At 48.5% G+C, this 18,884-nt stretch overlaps 2 protein-coding genes across 24 annotated transcripts in view; one reads left to right on the forward strand and one right to left on the reverse strand.

Moving 5' to 3' along the window:
* The first annotated feature begins 634 nt into the window (after positions 1–634).
* Positions 635–10,379, forward strand: TOR3A (torsin family 3 member A). The gene is made up of 6 exons (XM_006089007.3): positions 635–941; positions 1,788–1,901; positions 2,507–2,772; positions 4,206–4,384; positions 9,088–9,212; positions 9,603–10,379. Exons 1-6 carry the CDS (start codon positions 635–637, stop codon positions 9,851–9,853), a joined length of 1,242 nt encoding a protein of 413 aa, XP_006089069.1. The 3' UTR covers positions 9,854–10,379.
* ABL2 (ABL proto-oncogene 2, non-receptor tyrosine kinase) overlaps positions 6,944–18,884 on the reverse strand; it is a 52,662-nt gene continuing 40,721 nt past the window's right edge. For 7 of the 23 annotated variants that reach the window (XM_023753980.1, XM_023753984.1, XM_023753982.1 and 4 more), the window contains 5 exons: positions 18,626–18,741; positions 12,175–12,410; positions 10,494–10,598; positions 10,134–10,224; positions 6,944–9,042 (listed from right to left, as the gene is read on the reverse strand). Coding sequence is in view for 8 of the 23 variants with exons in the window: in XM_023753990.1 (XP_023609758.1) it covers positions 18,728–18,741 (14 nt within the window). In the remaining 15 variants the exon portion in view is untranslated. Of the gene's footprint in view, positions 9,043–10,133; positions 10,225–10,493; positions 10,599–12,170; positions 12,411–18,625; positions 18,742–18,884 lie in introns of all 23 variants that reach the window. The other 16 variants (XM_023753969.1, XM_023753986.1, XM_023753991.1 and 13 more) reach the window with 13 other exon arrangements.

Consider the following 18,884-nt stretch of genomic DNA (forward strand, 5'->3'; position numbering starts at 1 on the left):
CGCTTTTTAATGAGATCTGATTACATCGACATGAGACCTTATGATTTCCCCATGACTCTGGGAGTTTCCAAAACCCCCATCTCCAGATGGGAGCCCACCGCTTCCTCTTGCTTGTGCTGATGCCCAACTGAGGAAACCTGCTGCTGACGAGCTGCCATGTTCCTTTCCCTTCGTGGAGGAGCCAGGCCCCTTCTCCCTCTCAGGGCCTCCTCTCCACGCAGCGAACCCAACCCAGCCTCTGGTGAGCGGGTGCTCCGGCACCGGGCGGGCCGGCACAGAGGGTGCCCACATTGGGTGGCCTCCATGGGCCCGCAGAGCTGCCAGAAAGTAATAGGGTGATGACGGGCCATTTCCACTTCACCTTGTGGCCACAATCAGCTCAGAATAGGCCGCTAACTGGGATGGGCGGCGCTTGCTCTCGGCCCCAGGATGCCCTCTGGGCCCAGCCTAGGTTTCGGTTTGGGGCACCGCCTCGCCCGGGTCACGTGGGGCTGCGGTTCCTGCGGCAACTCCAATCCCCAGCCGACCTGGATTCAGCCTCGGAAGGGAAGCTCCGGTGCCTGTGGATTCCCGCAGCCCGGACTTGAGGAGCCGAGCGAGGCCTGGCGCGGGAGCAGCGGGAGCTCAGCCGGATATGCCTCGCGGCCTGCGGAGCCAGCTCCGGCTCAGGGTCCTGCTGCTGCTGCTGCTGCTGCTGCCGCCGCCGCCGCTGGCAGGCGCACTGGAGCTTCACGACCCGGCTGGCCCCGGAGAGGAGGGCCCCGGAGAAGAGGCCCGAGGAGCCCCGCTCAGGACAAGCCTGGCCGTCCTTCTCTTCCGGGACCTGCGCAAGTGGGTGAGGGCGGCCGGCGCCCTCTCCAGGCGGTACTGGGCGCTCTTCAGCTGCCGCGTGTGGCCCGAGACCTGCTCGCTGGACAAGGAGGCCCCCGCGGGGGCCCGGGGTAAGACCCGGGGGTGAGATGTGCCCCAGCGCACCTGCCCGGGGCCAGCAGCCTCAGGACCACCCTGCAGGCACCTTAGCAGCCACCTTGGCTCTGCTGCCCAGTCCCGGGAGGACCAGGAAGCCTTGCCCCTGGTACAGCCGCCTTAGAGGATGGGCCTGGCTGTCCTCGTCTACGTGGCTGGTAGCTGACTCCTCCAGACAGCTCACGCCTTGATGGCTTAAAGTCCCTTTTCCTCCTCTGTGGCTGACGGAGGTGGAGCCTGGGCCAGGAGTCCCAACCTGAGTTCTAGTTCCCATTCTGTCCCTGTCGTGGACCAGATAATCTCTGAGGCTTTTCCGGTCTCTGTTAACAATTCTAGATCTGGTAATAGTACTGTAATGGCGCTCTACACATCTTTAAAGATTTCTAATTTCCAGCGTATGGTCTTTGTTTTTGCCAATGCTGGGTATATTCAAATTAACATTTGGCAAAAGAGTGAGAGGCCTTTGGGTTTGGCTATGATCAGATTTGGAATCCAGAGCAAGTAGGAAGAATGATGATCACCAGCTGCCTGTCCCCAACTAGGTGGCCAGCTCCTTGCAGGCGGGCTCTGGGCTCCTTGCCACCCTGGCACAGTGCCCAGGGCATGTTTGTTGAGTCAACCGAGCCTTTCCTGGAGCTGCATCAATAGCAAAGCTAGAGGTGTCCACTCGTACCCAGGCTCAAGGGAGGTCCAGGGAAGAGCAGCGAGAGTGGCTGTGGAGGGAGGGCAAAGGACTGGAAGAACTACGTGGGCAGGGAGGGCAGGCTCCCTGTGGGCCCCATGCTATGTGTGTGTCTGTCTCACAGCCCCTCCTTTTCCAGGCTGGAGCCTTCCCCTGTTGGGCCAGCAGTACCTGGATATCCTGACCACGTGGTACTGCAGCTTCCAGGATTGCTGTGACCATGGGGACTGCAGGGTCTCCAACAACTTCACAGGTTGGACCTTGCATACCTCTAAGGGGATAGAGATCTGTGGGAAGGGGAGGCAGTTCAGGGGAATGGCTAAGGTATAGGGAACCTTTCCTCATCCTCCCCCCAGCTGGCAGCACTCTCTCCTGTCCCCACCACGGCCCCCATCTCCAAACCCTGCAGCCTCATGGCTGAGAGGAGAGAGAGCCTACCAGAAGACTTCGCACACACTGCCAACAGGTGTCTACTGAATTGAGTTAAAATGAATAAAATGAGAGTGTTCCATGAAATATGTAGGGAGTTCTGAAACTTCCAGGTGGGAGTGACCGTGAGCATGGGGTGTGAGGTTCCTCCTCCAGATAGGACTCTCCTAACCATTCTGGGGGTCTTCAGGGCCTTCAGAAAGGATGAATCCATTCTCTCCCTACGTTCAATGGTGACTTCTCAAATTCTTCAGAAAATAGCCCTCGGATCCCTTCTGCTGCTAGGTGTGCCCAGTGGCTTGTTCTGAGGCCAAAGTGATCCCACCTCAGTGTTGTTCAGAGGTGTTCACTCTCTCGGCTGTTGCTGAGCCTGGTGGGAACTGCACTTGTGTGCACCTCTCACTGTGACCTCCTCTTTCCTACCCCTAGGCCTACAGTCGGACCTGAGTGTGCGACTGCACGGCCAGCATCTGGCCCAGGAGCTGGTCCTGACAACAGTGAAGAGCTATTTGGAGCTGCCCCAGCCAGACAAGGCTCTGGCTCTGTCGTTCCACGGCTGGTCTGGCACAGGCAAGAACTTCGTGGCACGGCTGCTGGCGGAGAACCTGTACCGGGACGGGCTGAGGAGTGACTGTGTCAAGGTGTTCATCACCATGATCCACTTCCCTCACCCCCAGTATGTGGACCTGTACAAGGTGAGGCTGGGCAGTGCTGGGGCTGGAGTGAGGCTTAGACGGCCCAAGGCGCAGCCCTCTGTGCTGGGGGGTGGGCCCTGGAGAAGCCTAGGTGTGGGGTTTGGGAGACAGGGTCCATTTCAACAGAACCTGTAACCCACAGAAACCTCTACTCCACACAGATGAGGCCCTGAACATGTGGACGACAGACATGTTCCACACCACTCGTCCCGAGCTGTCTCCTTCCCCGACAGACACTGAGCTTAAAAAGATTCCGCGTGTTAATTTTCTGTGATAGTAGTGGAAGTCACAGGAAAAGTGGAACAGAGGAAGGCAAAGGCTTTATCATGACCTCCCCACGCACACACAGGCAGTTAGCATTTTGGTGTGCTTCCTGCAAGCCTTTCCCTATGCTGTGTGATGTCACTGTCATTATAGTGGAAAGTTGCAAATCCTGTTTTTTAAAAGAAGTCTATCATATCATAAGTGATTTCCCCCAAGTGGAGGGACAAAAATTGTCTTTGCTGCTCTATTTTGGGTTTCTTCCATTGAGATGTAGTATTTAAAGTAAGCTGAACAATGACCAAAACCCCACTGCAGCCTGACAGAGGTGAGTATCTGTCTCTGGCTTTCAGGTCCAGTATTTGGAATGCGGTAACCTGGGAAGATTAGGTAAGCATTTGAGGAGAGATTGCCTGAGTCACTTGGCAGCTTCAGTGTGGCCTCGGAGGGCAGGCTAGGGTGAACTGTCCTAAGGGCAGGCAGCTGGTCAGCCAGGCCTTCCCAGAAAAACTAGCTAGCTTTGACTGTGGCTTCCTCACCATGAAAAATGACACGTACACACACACACTCAGGTCACAGGGCACTGAAGTCAGGATCCAGGAAGGCTAGAGGCGACAGTGAGTGTGGGCTCTGCTAAAACACCCCACCCTGGGGCAGAGCTGGCCCTGATCTGGTGAACCCCACAAAGCGGCATCTTTTCAACTGAGAACTATTCTTGCCTGAATGGGGAGCCCCAGTTCCAAGCAGGCCAAGCAGACCCACATAGGTCCTTCCCAGGCTCCTCCCCAAGTTAGCCCAGTGGGCACTCTGCTCCTGGAAGTTCAAGATGGGACTGTGGCCGCCTCTGGCACTTGAGCTTGTCTCTACCTATGACCCTTGTATCAGAGCCTGATTCCCACCCCTTGGGGAGGGTGAGTTGGCTGTTAGTTCTGGGACCTCTTCCTGGAGGGGAGGGAGCAGGGCCTGTTACCAAGGGCAGGCAAGGCCCTCACCTTCTCCCTCTCCCAGGCTAGCCCCACCTCCACCAGTTTGAATTTGGTAATTCAGGGTAGAACCTAGCCCGAGGCGATCCACTGCAGGTGCTTCCCCAGCGTAAAAGGGCGCCTCACCAGGGCCCTCCGGGCTGAATGTGCCTCCCCGGGGTCCCCAGCTGCTCCCTGTATTCTGTGCAGGAGCAGCTGACAGAACATGTGAGGAAGACGCAGGAGCACTGCCACCAGACCCTGTTCATTTTTGATGAGGCTGAGAAGCTGCACCCAGGACTGCTGGAGGCCCTCGGGCCACATCTGGAACGCCAGGTCCTGGAGAACCACAGGGCTGAGTCCTCGAGAACCATCTTTCTTTTTCTCAGGTAAGGTCTGAGGAAAACCAGGAGGAAGAACCTCTGTCTGGGTGCTGTGTGTGCATAGAGGGCTTCCGTGCTCTCCTAGACTGCAGACCCTTTTCCACAAGGGAAACCAATACAACTGTAGTCGAGAACATAGAAACCTAGCTGCTTGGGGTGTCACCGCCGGGGGTGGGGGGGTGGGGGGCAGCCTTAAGTCTCCGGCTCCTGCCCCGATTCTACCGCAGGGCACTTCTGAAGGACTGTGGTCCAAGTACAAACTCACTCGGAGGACTGGCGTGGGGAAGAGCAGCTGCCTCTCATCTAGCCTCCCGCATTGTTCTCAGGATGGTGGGATTCCCCTCAGACCCCCAGTCCACAATCCCACCAAGTACACAAGGGTTCACTTTTCTCCACATCCTCACCAGCATTTACCTCATCCTTTTGATAACAGCCATTCTAACAGGTATGTGATGTCTCATGTGCACTTCCCTGATGATTAGTGATGTTGAGCATCTTTTTGTGCACCTGTTGGCCATCAGTATATCCTCTTTGGAAAAATATCTATTCAGATCTTCTGCCCATTTTTTAATCTGCTTGTTTTGGATGTGTATTTTTTTGCTATTGAGTTATGTTCTCTATATTTTGGATATTAACCCATCAGATATATGACTTACAAGTATTTTCTCCAATTCAGTAGGTTGCCTCTTCCTTTAGTTGGTTTCCTTTGTTGTACAGAAGCTATTGAGTCTGATGGAGTCGCACTTATTTTTGCTTGTTTTTGTTTTTGGTGTCAGATCCAAAAAAATCATTACCAAGACCAATATTAAGAAGCTTACCACCTAAGTTTTCTGCTAGGAATTTTAGAGCTTCAGATCTTACATTCAAGTATTTAATCCATTTCGAGTCCATTCTTGTGTGCGGTATAAGATGGTGGTCTAGTTTCCCATTAATTTATTCTTGGTTCCTTTGTCATGTATTGACCATATACGTGTGGGTTTGAGTTTTGTGTTCTATTCCATTGATCTATGGGTCTGTTTTTATGCCAGTATCACACTGTTTTGATTACTGTAACTTTGTAATATAGTTTGAAATGTAACTCATATACTGGGAATCCCCTCTTAGTAGGGCATTAAGTTTTCAAGTCAGCAAGTTAGTTCAAAATCAAGTACAAACTACCTTGGAAAATTCTTAATGTAGACCCAAAGGGTAGTTTCCCACTAACTCCAACATGGTGTGTTCTCTCCCCATCCTTGGAAAGTCTTTTTCTTCTCTGATCATGAGAGGAAGTTACTGGCTTGAAATTCAGGGATCATGTGTTGAATGAGAAATGCTCTCTCTCTCCCTATTTGCAAGCCCACCACACAGGACCTTTCCTGTTTTGTGCTGTGCTCCAGGCTCTGGAAAAGGCTATGCTGAAAAGAGGCTTAGAAATCGACTTGTCCAACCTTATTTTATGGAGGCTCCAACTGGGAATGTACTGCCCAAGGTCTGTTAAAGTCTGGGTCCCTGTTGGCCCAACCTGAATGCTTCACAAGCCGCTTCTTGCACTCAGTGGAAGACAAACCAGTTGTTCCCTCCCCAGGCTAGGACGTGCTTGCTGGGGGATTTTCCCCAGTTTTAGGGTGCATACAGGTTTGGAGAGTGTGAGCTGTGGAGGGCAGGAGGCCGACCAAGGTGGTTTTAAGAGAAAAGCAGATTTGCTGATATGATTGGCTCTGTTACTGACCACCTTCTGAGGCAGCCTGGAGGCTCCTTACAGCTTCTCCACCTAAGCCCTGCCAGGTGCTGGGCGCCCAGGGAACCCTCTGAACTGCTGCTGCAGACACCAGTCCTCCCCATGGAAGGGTTCTGGTGACCAGCTCATGATTCTCTTTTGCTTTTGTAGAAATCCTTTGACTTTGTGCTTAGCTTCTCCTTCCTCTCACTTCACCTGAGCCAGCTCTGCCTTGTGGCTGCAGCTGACTGTTCCTCCACATGGGCTCGGCCCAGTTCTCAGCACCTGTGCCAGGATTTCTAAGGTGACCCTGCTGTATCTCTAAACAAATGTAAATGTTTGCCATTGTAGTATTTTGGTCTTGACACCCCCGCTCCATGCCCACCCCCCACCCTCCAGTGACCCAGACGGACCATAAATGGTGGAGGCAGGGCAGGGAAAAGGTGCCCTGTGGGCCTATGTGCCCTCAGGAAGGAGGATACCACACCTGTGGCAGGGGGCCAGCTACCACCACCCAAGGGCCAGCAAGGTTGCCCCCCTTTAAACCAGTGATGGCGAACCTTTTGAACTCGGCGTGTCAGCATTTTGAAAAACCCTAACTTAATTCTGGTGCCGTGTCACATATAGAAATTTTTTGATATTTGCAACCATAGTAAAACAAAGACTTATATTTTTGATATTTATTTTATATATTTAAATGCCATTTAACAAAGAAAAATCAACCAAAAAAATGAGTTCGTGTGTCACCTCTGACACGCGTGACATAGGTTCGCCATCACTGCTTTAAACCTTGAAGGTTTTCAGTTATTTAGTGATGGGTAGGGAAAGACAATGTATTTGAATCAGTTAAAGAACTAAATTCAATTGAGTAAATTTCAAGAGCTAATAGGCTTTATTAAGCGGTTCCTGAATCAGGCAGCATCCCATCTAGTAAATAGAGATGCTCTGAGAATCTGGACAATGGATGCTTTTTATAAGCAAAACTGGGCAGGACATGAAAGCTGGCAAAACAAAGGACTGTTTCTGGCAGGGCCAGCTTCTGTTGGTGATGGAAGAGGGCCTGTGACAGGTTACCTCATTGGTACTGACCAGAGAAGTCCAGGCTTGGTGCCATGGGGCTTTTAGCACAGTGACTCTGGTTTTTCTCTTTAACAAATTTCTGGGCTTGATTTCTAGAATGTGTAAGGACTCCTCTATCTGAAAGAAAAACATAGCTGATTCAAACTTCTAGTGTGAGCAACTCACAGCAGTTCATCCTGAAACATTTCCTAGAGCTGCTGCTGGAGGTGAGCTGGTGGTGGTTTTTCACCACCTGTGTGGAGTGTGATGGCAGCAGGAGGTGGTGCTTGAAACAGGACACGTAGGGTGTGGGGGCCTAGACTGCCTCAGCCCTCAGAGCCGAGTCTTCTGGGCCAGAACCCTCACACTGCCTGCCTCCACCTATTCTACAAGCATGGAAGGCTCCAGGTGGCCACAGGCAGGACCCTGGAACTCCCGAGAGCAAAGGGACTGTCCACTTCTCACTGGGACATTCATGGCTGTTCTCTCTGCACTGTTGTCAGGAAAAGAAGAGAAAGGACTTGTACCCCGGGAAGAAAAAAATGCACGTATGTTGACTGTGTAGAACCTAAGGAGGGTATCTTAAATTGTCTAATCTCTTTACAAATAAGGAAATGAAGATTCAGAGATTAGCGTTCCGGAAAGGCCTTTGGGCTCTGAGGGCTGGTGAGATTACATGTGCCAGCGCAGCAGCTCCTAAGGACTAGGAGAGTGAACAGAGAAGGGGCCCAGGTTATGTCGTGGTGAGATGATGGCTGCAGGACAAAACAAGAGGAGAAATTCGGAGGGAAGTGGAGACAAAACTATCCACTGAGCGCCTGCTATGTGCTATGCACGGTGGTCACATAAACAGGCTAAGCTCCTGCTCTCCAGAAACTTCGTGTCAGGTAGATGGCTCTGGGCAGAAACAGGGAAGGCACTGGAATCTGTGCTCCTGGGGCCACATACGCAAGTCCTACACATGCCCCCCTGGCCCTTGATGGGGCAATCTGTGGGCAGGTCTTATCTCAGCTGATGCAAGTGCAGCCACTTGCGTGTGCAGTGATGACCTCCCTGGCAGGCCTTGGGGCAGAAGCTTCCCTACATGCAGCTGAACTTACGCAACGGGACAGGGACTCCTCTTGTTGCTGACAGGCCCTCCAGCTGGGCAAGGAGGCACTGGGTCACGGCTAGATGGTCAGCTTACCTGCTAGGCATGGATGGAACCAGTCAGCTGCTTCTCTGTGCCCCAGAGCCTGGCACACAGGCCGCACTCAAACGAACAGACACTTGAGTTAATGTACCTGGGAGCTTCCTAGGGAGAGCCTGGTTGGTTTAGGAGCTGCAGGAGCCCGAAGGGAGGGGAGAGAGGGAGGCAGCACTGCCAACTCCAGGTGTCCTGCCTCCTTCCCAGCGTCCCTGTTGGTGCCACTAAGATTTCTTCTCACCCTTTTTCTCCATATCTCTAACCCAGTCCTCTTTCCTGTGCTTCAGACCTGAAATTCTAGTTGCTTAATGATGTCATAGGCACATGTCGCCATCCTTCTATATTCCACTTCCGTTAGGGCGAGGCAGCTCAAGGCAAACATGTTTTCTTTAATGACCTTTCTCACTCTCCCAGGCTTCAGTCACAGGCCCCTCTGAGTTGTGCCTCCTAAACTTCCCCTCCCTCTGAAGTTTTCTCCTACATTAGCACTTGCCACACTGTCCTGGAGTCACATACACATGGAAGTCAACGGAGAGAACCTCAGCACCCCTCTGGGCTCCCGGCACCCAGCAGTCTCAGTAAGTGTTTGTCAAAAGGGAGCAAGGGAGGGTGACAAGGCCGGACAATGTCTCTTTTGTACAGACCTTTGCCGGAGGAGGCCCCAGACCTCAGCTTCCGTTCTTCCAGTGCAGTGGCCTCAGTGTCAAGCCGTCCACTTGAAGCCTAAATAGAAAGATGAAACTGTTAACAAGCTCCTGTATCTTTTAGTAACCTTGGAGGCAACGTCATCAATGAGGTGGTCCTGGGTCTGCTGAAGGCTGGATTGTCCCGGGAAGATATCACGATGGAACACTTGGAGTCCGGCCTCCAGGCTGAGATTGTGGCGTCCACAGGTAACTGACTCCCACCGGGTACTCAGGACCACAGGACACACCCTGTAATCACCTCATCAACTTCAGGGAGGCACAAGAAAAGTGCCAAGAAAGCTGCACTCGTTTCTGAAAATGCTTTGAGAGCAGTTTGCCCTGGCCCTGGGGATACCGGCAGTGGCCCGTGGACCCTGGGGCTAGGCCTCCAGTCAGAGGGAAGGTGGCTGTACCTTCTGCCATGTCCCACTCCTGCCGCATCTGTGCACACACCCAGTGTCAGCCTAGGCACCCTTTCTAGAGCAGACAGTCCTCCTGGAGTGGCCCTGAGAGCAAGCCTTGCCCAGGCCTTAGGGTCAGGACACCTCACACTCCAGCTGGGTTCAGGTTCCCATGTAACTGTGGTCTTCATTTCAGACAGTGGCTTTGGCCACAGCCGCCTTGTGAAGGAAAACCTGATTGACTTCTTTGTCCCCTTCCTGCCACTGGAGTACCACCACGTGAGGCTGTGTGCACGTGATGCTTTCCTGAGCCAGGAGCTCCAGTATACAGAAGAGGCACTGGACGAAATTGCCAAGATGATGGTGTATGTCCCCAAAGAGGAACAAATCTTTTCTTCTCAAGGATGCAAATCTGTTTCCCAGAGAATTAACTATTTCCTGCCTTGAGAGCAAGATGAAAACTTGAAGCTGCCTAACAGGACCCTGGCTGGGGTCAGTAGACGCCCAGCACTCACACACGTGGTGTATAAAAGGATAGGCCTTAAATCAGAAGCCAGAGCCACATTCCAAAATGTGGGCCAGGTGGCTGGAGAGCGCCAAGTGGGAGAGAAACTCATCCCAGGGGCTTCTTAGCATCTCTGCTCTTGCCTGCAGCTGCTTGGACTTGGGTGTGAGGCCTGAGGCTGCAGGATTCTCAGTGACAGGAAGGGAAAAAGAGTTCTCTTACCTGTGGCGTGTGGGGCCGCCTTTCAGGTCGTTACTCTCAGGGGGAAGCTGAGCAGCTTATATCTGTGAGCACAGCAGGGGAGAGCCTCGGGCTGGAAAAAAAAGGTACAGAATAATTTTTTTAAAAATCATGTCAGTGTAGGCTGAGATTTGTTCTGCTCTGCAGGTTAAAAAAATATTTTTAAAGTTAGGGGCCTTGACATCACTGTGCCATATGTAAATATTAAAATTTTCTATTTTGCTAAAACCTTCAGCCTACTTTCTTAGTAGGACCTAGTAATCCTGTTCACTCAGCAAAATTCCAGATGCCAGGTAACGCTGATGGGGGGGTGGAGTAACTCCAGCGAATGCTGGGACTCACCGAGCTGACACCAGGTGTCTGGTCTGCCGGTTTACTTCAACTTCGTACTGAAAAAGCTTCCTTCATATTGCTCTTCTATAAGAAAATGTCACTCCATGCTCCCAGCTTTGAAGAGAAAAGTCATTTTTAAGGCCTGAATGGCCACATGTACACTGTGCCCTAGACACTTCGGAATTACATACAGGTCGCTGGATCTGTCATCACCTCAAGTGTCGCCTCTCATTTAAAGCCCTCCCCAGCCTTCTCCCCGTGAGCCCAGGTGAAGTGACAGACTTCTCTCTCTCCCCACGGGACACTTCATAGTCCTCACTCACTCAAATAGCTGCCTCCTGGTTAGGGAGCACCCAGCCCGAGCCACAGCAGATCCCCAATCAACAGTCAAATGGTTGAAGGAAGTTAGTTTCAAACCACTCATGGGACAAAAGTAAACTTGACCTAACTGCACCGGTTAGATGGGGCCGGTGTCTTCACTGTCTCAGGCTAGAGCATCTGGGGAGAATGTGCAGGCCACCCGACCCTCTTACATACCCAGCTCTAAACTGCAATACACACTGTAACAGGTACATTCGATAGCGTCAGGTTTGAGTCACAGCTGACATCCTTCCTGCACTGGCCAGCCATGTCTCATGTCCTAACGATAGGTCTAAACCTCTTACAGCCGGGGAACCAAGGCAAACAGCGGAACTCCGTGGTTTTGAACACTTCTGTGGGCCCGAGTGCCTTGGCTCAGCCACATTCCACTGTGCGATGATAGGAAGCTGTTAACCCCAGCATAATCTTGGTTTCCACTTTTGTCAAAGTGAGCACAACTTACAACTAGGGTTGCTGTGAGGATTAAACTGGTTAATACTGATCAAGTGCTCGGGTAACAGAACAATAAAAACTTAGTAAAACTGCTGTCAGTTTTGACACGACACTGTAAGCCAAGGCTGCCCTTCTCCATTCTAGTTCTTGGAGCCCTGGCTGGGTGACCAACATTTGAGAACTTACCGTGTGCTGTGCCCTGTGCTAAGCACTTTACAATCATATCATCTTGAACACTATGACTTAGGGACCAACTCCCTCGCTGTTTAATAAAAGAAAACTGGACTCCGAGAGGTGAAATGTCTTTGGAAAGTCACAGAGCTCTTAGCCAGGAGAGGGGAGTTCAACCCAGGCAGTCCGACTCCAGCTCTTGTGCTTCAATGACTTGTTTCTAAAACAATTTCCAGATTTCCTCTGCAAAAATAAAAGGATAAAATAATTTCCTCAGCAAATGCCACAGCTTCAGGTATGGAAATGTTCCAGTAATACGAAGCAGGGCGAAGAGCACAACGTGTCTTCTCTGAAAACTAGAACAAGGTTCTCCTGAACTAAACCACAGCAGGTGGAGTGAGAGGTTTACAAGCTGATGTTTAACAGCCACTAATGACCTCACGGGGCACCACCTGAGCGCACCCTACTCTTACCCAATGAAACATGACATCTAAAAGCAATGGCTCACTGTTAAAATACTCTGAAATCAAGTCAAAAAAGAACAGAATGTTCCCTGTGAGGTTCTACTTACTCTTTTCATGCTGCTTGGGCTCGAAACACTTTTAGAACTTATTTGTAGTTGTCCTCAAAATGGACTTGGAAAGAATTACGTCTCATTTTACAGTCACCTCACATTGGACAGACAGACACACATACACTTACCCACCTGATGTACCAGCTGGGCTCCAGACGATGCCTTTGGAATCCATCAAAGGAGAAGTATTCACCCCCACAGAGGACATTCTACAGCATGTACCAGAGGGATGATTGCTAAACCCAGCTTCTTTACCTTACAGACCTCTATTCCACACAGAGAGACAAATTCTGCTCAGATTCCGTCAGTTAAAACGATGGGAGAAACACTCCAATCAAAAGCCTCCTTTGCCAATAAAATATTGCAACCTTTATTAAAATAAAACACAAGTTGGCAAGCCTTGTGAGACAACAGGCAGACAGCATTCCCCTTTCAAGGGCCTCATTTATTTACATCAAGTTTAACACTGTTAGCAGTTCACAGTCAGACAACAGGGCGAGAGAATTAAATTAGAAAACAAAACACCTGAAAATATATTACAATAACAAGAGCAAACACCTGACGACACCGGCAGTGTGACCCATGACTGATGTGTTTTCATTAAATCCCGTGTTGTCTCACTGTGTTCCCTTAGCAACGGGCACAGTGCCAGGCCCTCCAGACCTCACCCTCATGTGCACCCAACACACATGCACCTGCAGAGCGTGACCTTTGGTATAAACGTTGAACAAGTTTTAAAGAATCTGAAGCCTATGTTTTAGGACAAAATTCTGTCAACCACCACAAAATATTCAAATTTACTTGTGCCAAGTGAACATAAAACTGGGTTCCTCCACTGACAGTCACAGAATCAAACTGCAGAGAAGGAAGAGTATGGGGTACACCCAGGAGACAGGCTCTGAGCACAGACCAACAGCTCAGGCGGCCTGTTCTCGGCAAACACACCAACCAGGGTTGGATTAACTCCCTTTCTTACCCCTCCTTTCTTAGTGAGCACGACAACAGGGTACGCACGTAACGTGGACATGGCATGTTCCCTCTACACAGACCTGAGATGTGAGGGTTTTCAAGCATACGCCCTAAATAGCTATGAGTACCTCATTGTCCTTTCCAGCTTCTGAATACTAATTTCTCTGAAGGACAATCGGCCTAATCAAGGTGACTTCTCCAAATCTCTGAAAATTTCTCTCATAAAAGAGTTCCAAAAACAGTGGCCATCGTGTAAAATAGCTTGTCAATGGAGAAAATCCAGGCCTCATCTACCAGAAGCATCTCTGCCTCTGGGCAGTGCTGCCACTCTGAACCATACAGAATAGTGGCTGGGATGCAACACTGATCACCTAAAGCAACGCCGCTCCTGCAATATCTTCTGAATCTAGAATACATCTGGCATACCTGTGTTATTGTTATAATTGCTGAAATTAACTATCCTTACATATGGTTATTTTATTAACCAGAAGTCCCATTCTCCAACTAAAGTTTACGGTGCTTAAACACATGATTTAAAACCATCTTAAGACTCAGAAGCAAATCTAAACAAGCTCCAACCAGACACTATATTTCCTTTAAGTCTGCTAGCATTTGACAGTTCATTTCCACCATATCCAAAAAAACTAACTAGAATGCTCTAAGACCTCAAGCCCTGTGTGTACAGCTCAGAAGTATGAGTGACAGGACCCAGAAACTTGCTGCTTTCAGTACGATGAACAAAGAACAGGCACAGGGTGGTATAAGGTGTGGTCTACGGACAGTATTGGTCTAGCCTTTCAACTTACAGGAGCCATCCTTTCCTCAGAGCAGGGGTGGGGAACAGCCGGCCGTACCATTTGGTCTGGCCCTGCCAAGGCAACCACAGGCGGGACTAAAAATTCAATAAATCTAGAAGCTTTTCCATAGCAACATACTTTTTAAGTTGATCATTTTGTATGGCGCTCAAATGATGTTATAAATAGCCAAATGGCCTGTGGCAGAAAAAAGGTTCCCCACCCGATTTAGAGAGTCTGCAGGTTTGAAGATCTGCTCACACACCACCTGTGACTGCGGGTTGAGTTAACAAGGCCTTGCTACTGTGTTCAGGTTGCTCAGCAATGAGGAGATTAAAGGATATACTTTTTCTAGGAGAGGTAAACAATTTCAAATGTATAATGGTACATAGGAGCAAAGGAGTGAGTGACCTGGAGGGAGGGAAGGGTGCAGTTAGAGCATCCTTCCCCCACTCACCAGCAGGACGGAGAGAAGAGCAGTGGCCCGTGTGGGGAGAACTTCCAAATGGGGACTCTCCCTGACCAGGGCTCTGAGCCACTGCAACCAGCATGTTCATTTCTACCAGTTCAGCAACTTGCAACTTCAACCGGGATGACAAGTCTTTTCCTCTGCAGAACACATGAAACCCATCCTTGAAGGCACAATCCTCTCAGAGTCATCCCCACGCCTCCCAAGTCAGCTAAAAGCAAGATGAGCCGCCAGCCCTCCTCCCCAGGGGAGCAGCATGGGATTGTCCTACCCTGATAATCACAGGTGAAGCCTTCCCCAATTTCCTGTCCTTTGGATCTAGGACACGGAGTCATCTTGCATACACGTTATCTCAAGATATAACATATACCTCAGGTGGGTGGCATGAAAGGCAGCAGGACCAGAACAGAAGCTCATCTTTTTGGACATTGCAGTAAACTCCACGAAAGGCAGGCTGGAGCGAAAACAGTTACTGAGAAGCCCTGAAATCACCCATGCTTCCCCAGTGACACAGGAGAACGGGGTGGGCAGTGGAGGCCCATGGTAACAGAGCAGGTAATGGTAACTGTTACACCAGGCACTATTGACCTGCCCGAAAAAGCAAGCCTTACATTAGATTTTTTTTAAAGTCTGGGAGTTGGAAAACTGAAACTCTACCCCAAGGTTATAAATATCCTGTTAACAGTAGGACATGTTTTAGAACCAGCCCAAGGCCTTCCTCTGTGACGAGGCTGTACTTCCCTGGATTGTCAGGTGCCCTTGGGGCTGCCTTTCTCTCTCTCTCTCTTGCTCCCACAGATCTCAAACTGAATCAGGAATTTACAAAAGAACCGAGCTACTGGCTTGACAGAAGCTAAGACAGAGATCTAGACAGCTGGAGTTTTTAACAAATACATTAGAAACTTCTGTCTAGAGACCCACCTACATAAAGAGGACTGGTCATAAAGGCTAAGGACAGAAAGATGGATCCCAAACTAATGCAAGCAAGATGCTGAAACCCAGAAGTCATCCAGAACAAAACTGCAGACAACCCTGTCAGCCCAATGTGGGAGCAGAGCCTGAGAGCAGTGATGACATCAGTAGCAAACATGGAAGGGAATAGGAGATGTCAGAATACAGTGCAGCTGTCACTCAAAGTGGCCACCAATGCAGTTTACTCTTGGGTATTTTATCATCTAACAGGTGAGTTATATTCAGCTACTCTTCTTAGAAAAAAATAAACATGGATGATGAATGTCAAGCTCATTTATAACTGATAGGAAATCCTAAAACGCTCTGGTTCTATAGCCATCCAATCTCCTCTCACCCCCAAACCCCTTGTCCCGCAGGAAAACAACAACAACAAAAACCCCACGCAGGACACAGGTTAAAAAAGACACTGTCAACATCAACAGGCAATGTGTCTGCTGCCGCCACATTTAGATGCTAGATGACTGGACGTGTAGTGGACAAAGGCTCACAACCAACAGGGCCCCCTTCTTCTTGAGTCAGGTGCCTGAAGAGCTTCTCTGTTGTGGAGTGAGTGCCCATTGTTACTTTTTAATGATTATAATTAAACCAGAAAGTTGGTCCCTAGTTTTCTGAAGTTATTCAACATTGAGCTACAATTTCAGTAAAACACTTACTATACCTGCACATAGTCATTTAGCAGTTTCATATTTATAAATGCCGTAAGTTACAGAGGTGACTGCTTACGTATCTACATTTTCAGGTCCCACACAGGTAAAAGCCTGTAAGTCGATCAGCATGTAACCAACTGCTTTAACTTTTAAATAGACATTGATAATATGACCTTATAGTTATATTACATTTGATACTTTTTCCTCAAAGTGCTTTCATATACATTATTTCCATCATTAAAATGGCACAGAATAAAATTTTATGTTGCTATTTTCTGAGGAAAGAGGAATGTAGGACGAGGTTTTAGAACTTAAGTTGGTATTTCTTTATTACAAAGTGCAGATCGCGGTGCCGCTGAGCTCTGTCCCAAAGAATGACTCCACACAGTGTTTAGGTTACTGACGTCTACAGATTGCCTGCTTTGCTAGTATTGCCATCACTCGACATTCAAGCCCCTTAAGGTCAGAGGGTGCCAGGAGCATGTGCTTTAGGGTGTGCAGCGCTGTGCAGACTGATTGTCTATCTGAGCCACTTTCTCTGCAGTGTCTCACAAGGCAGCAGGAATGGGGAGGGACCCCGCAACCAGAAAATCAAGAGAGTGAACTGTAGCCTTGGCTCTGCCACTAATTAACTGCTGAGATCCACAGCGAGTAACTGTCTTCTCTTCCAGTCTTAAGCTATAAGGAAAAAAGCGGGATGCTGACAAGTGTTGGAAACACCTGGCCTGGTTCTTGTAAAACACACCGGCTGAGACCTCACCCCACTGGGAATTCTGATCAATGCATCAGATTTTATTTTGTTTTTAAACGCAGAGGATTTTGTTGCACATTCCTGGCTAAGAGTCACTGGACTAAGTTTGTTAGTAATAATAGTGGTCATTGACATTTATGGAGGGCTCAGTATGTGCCGGGCACTGAAGCTAAGTATCTTACATATATTATCATTTAATCCTTATGGCAACCTGAGGTAGTTACTATTATTATCCCTGTTTTCCAATGAGGAAACTAAGGCTCAGGACGATTAAATGACTTGCCTTCTGGACTGGCTTTAGAGTCTGAACTCTTAATCACCGACTATACTCTATCCTCAACTCAAAAGCTCCATGACGTTACTTAAATAAATATGGGCTATGCCTTAGCAGAGCATATTTTATTAACCGGGCACTATTTTATTAGCCAACTTTCAATTGAATTATAAGAAAATTCTAATTTAAAACCCAAAATGCAGCTGGGCAAGTGGCTCCACATAAAGACCTCAATGTGCAGAGGCCATCTGGAAAAACACTGAAAGAACTTCTTAGGGCCAATTTTTTTAAGGCTATATCTCTGAAAATTACGAGGGCAGTCAATAGAAAATACACACATTTTAATTTTACACAAAGCCTTTTAAGAAAATACTTCATGTAAAGCACAATGAAGATGTATTCTACACAAAATATTGCATTTTAAGGTAGGAAATCTAAGCTGAAATTGTATTATCTGTATATGAAAGGATTCAAACTGTCATAGCCCAAAGGGGTGTGTGTGTGTGTGTGTGTATGTGTGTGTGTGTATATAACTTTAGAAAATTTTCAACATTGTCTTTTTGCTCCTGCTCTCTGCTTTTAAACCGATTAGAATTCAACTACATTTTTAATTTCTAAAAAGCAGTTTTCTCTGCTTTGAATTCAAACTTTTAAATTTACATAAGGTTATTTTTTAAATCTGGTCCTTTTCAAGTAGAAAAAGGAAAAACCTCTATTAGATTTTTGTAAGTTGACAGTGCCTCTTTAACCCTTAACCCTGAGCTCTCAACTCCTGAAGTTCCACAGTTCAAGCATCTGTGGATGGGGGTGTTGCAAAAGTCAATGTTACTATTGACAGTGTTGAAAAAACTCAATCATTAACTTACTGAGCACCTACTGTAGGCAAGATAGAGCCAGGTGCCACCCCTGAGTAAGACACAGCCCCCACCCTCAAGACTATTTCGGTGAGAAATCTGGAGCTTAAATACACTCAGTAGTGTTCCTCCAAGGCTTATTCTCAGAGCTCTCCATGAAAGATCCCTTGCTTAGAAAAAAAAAAAATCCCCTGAAAAACAATTATAATCCCTCAACTGGCATCCCATAATGACAGGATAAACTTAAAAAGCAGCATTAAACAGTCTAAAGTTTTAGCTTTCCCTGCCCCACCCTAAAAAGGCTAATTGCTAAAACGATTTCAAGTTTACGGAAGTGTATAATGAAGGGAAGTGGCGAGGAAGGAGATAGGAGCGGGACTGTTGGTCTTTAAATCCACATTGAAAGGAACTCGAGCTTCTCTTCCAACCGCTGCAAGGAGACTAAGCACATCACTAGCTGCCTATGCTGCATCTTCCGGTGTCAGACAGAGACCACCACCCCAGCAAGGAATGTCCAGGACTGCCCCCTCCCTTCAAACCCTTCCCTGGGCCTGGGCCTCCTTTCGAGCAGCCATGATAAGAATCAAGGTTTCCTTTCTTTCTGATGAAAACTAAATGTCCTCCTTGGTCAAAGATGTCAAACTCTGTCTAAAACATAGTTTTTCCCTATTAGTATTCTAGCCCAATTAATGTAATCTCAACAGCTCTAAATTTCATGACTTGCTACTGAGCACAGAAGAGACTGAAAACCATTCAAGGCAACACCACTGCACTGAATAGCTTTGTAGGGAGGCTCTCAGAGGGAGCACTACGCCCTTATTTGTGAAACACCCATGAGAACACGAATCATTACCTTCATTTAACAGATTTAGAGACGGGGCTGTGGCTTGACAGTGGATCGATGACAGAGGCAGGAAGAAAATTCACTGCTCACCAATGCTGAATTCCTATCTTCCTAAGTTAATATTCCTTTGGAAGGAAAAAAATAATGTGTTTATTTTTTTGTATTGGGTTCTCCTTGGGGAGGGAGTCACAAAGCTTTAAAAACAGAATGAAGTGGTAACTGGGATTAGACCTGATAATGAGAATATTAATAACATCTACCGATTAGA

The sequence above is a fragment of the Myotis lucifugus genome, unplaced genomic scaffold (genome assembly GCF_000147115.1).
Source record: "Myotis lucifugus unplaced genomic scaffold, Myoluc2.0 scaffold_54, whole genome shotgun sequence".
Classification (NCBI taxonomy): Eukaryota; Metazoa; Chordata; class Mammalia; order Chiroptera; family Vespertilionidae; genus Myotis; species Myotis lucifugus.

Bases quoted from the DNA above. Each gene is read 5' to 3' on its own strand.
- TOR3A (XM_006089007.3), top strand. From the start codon at position 635: ATGCCTCGCGGCCTGCGGAGCCAGCTCCGGCTCAGGGTCCTGCTGCTG. The intron at 942-1,787 runs GTAAGACCCGGG...CTCCTTTTCCAG, and splicing joins GGCCCCCGCGGGGGCCCGGG to GCTGGAGCCTTCCCCTGTTG. The intron at 4,385-9,087 runs GTAAGGTCTGAG...TGTATCTTTTAG, and splicing joins ACCATCTTTCTTTTTCTCAG to TAACCTTGGAGGCAACGTCA.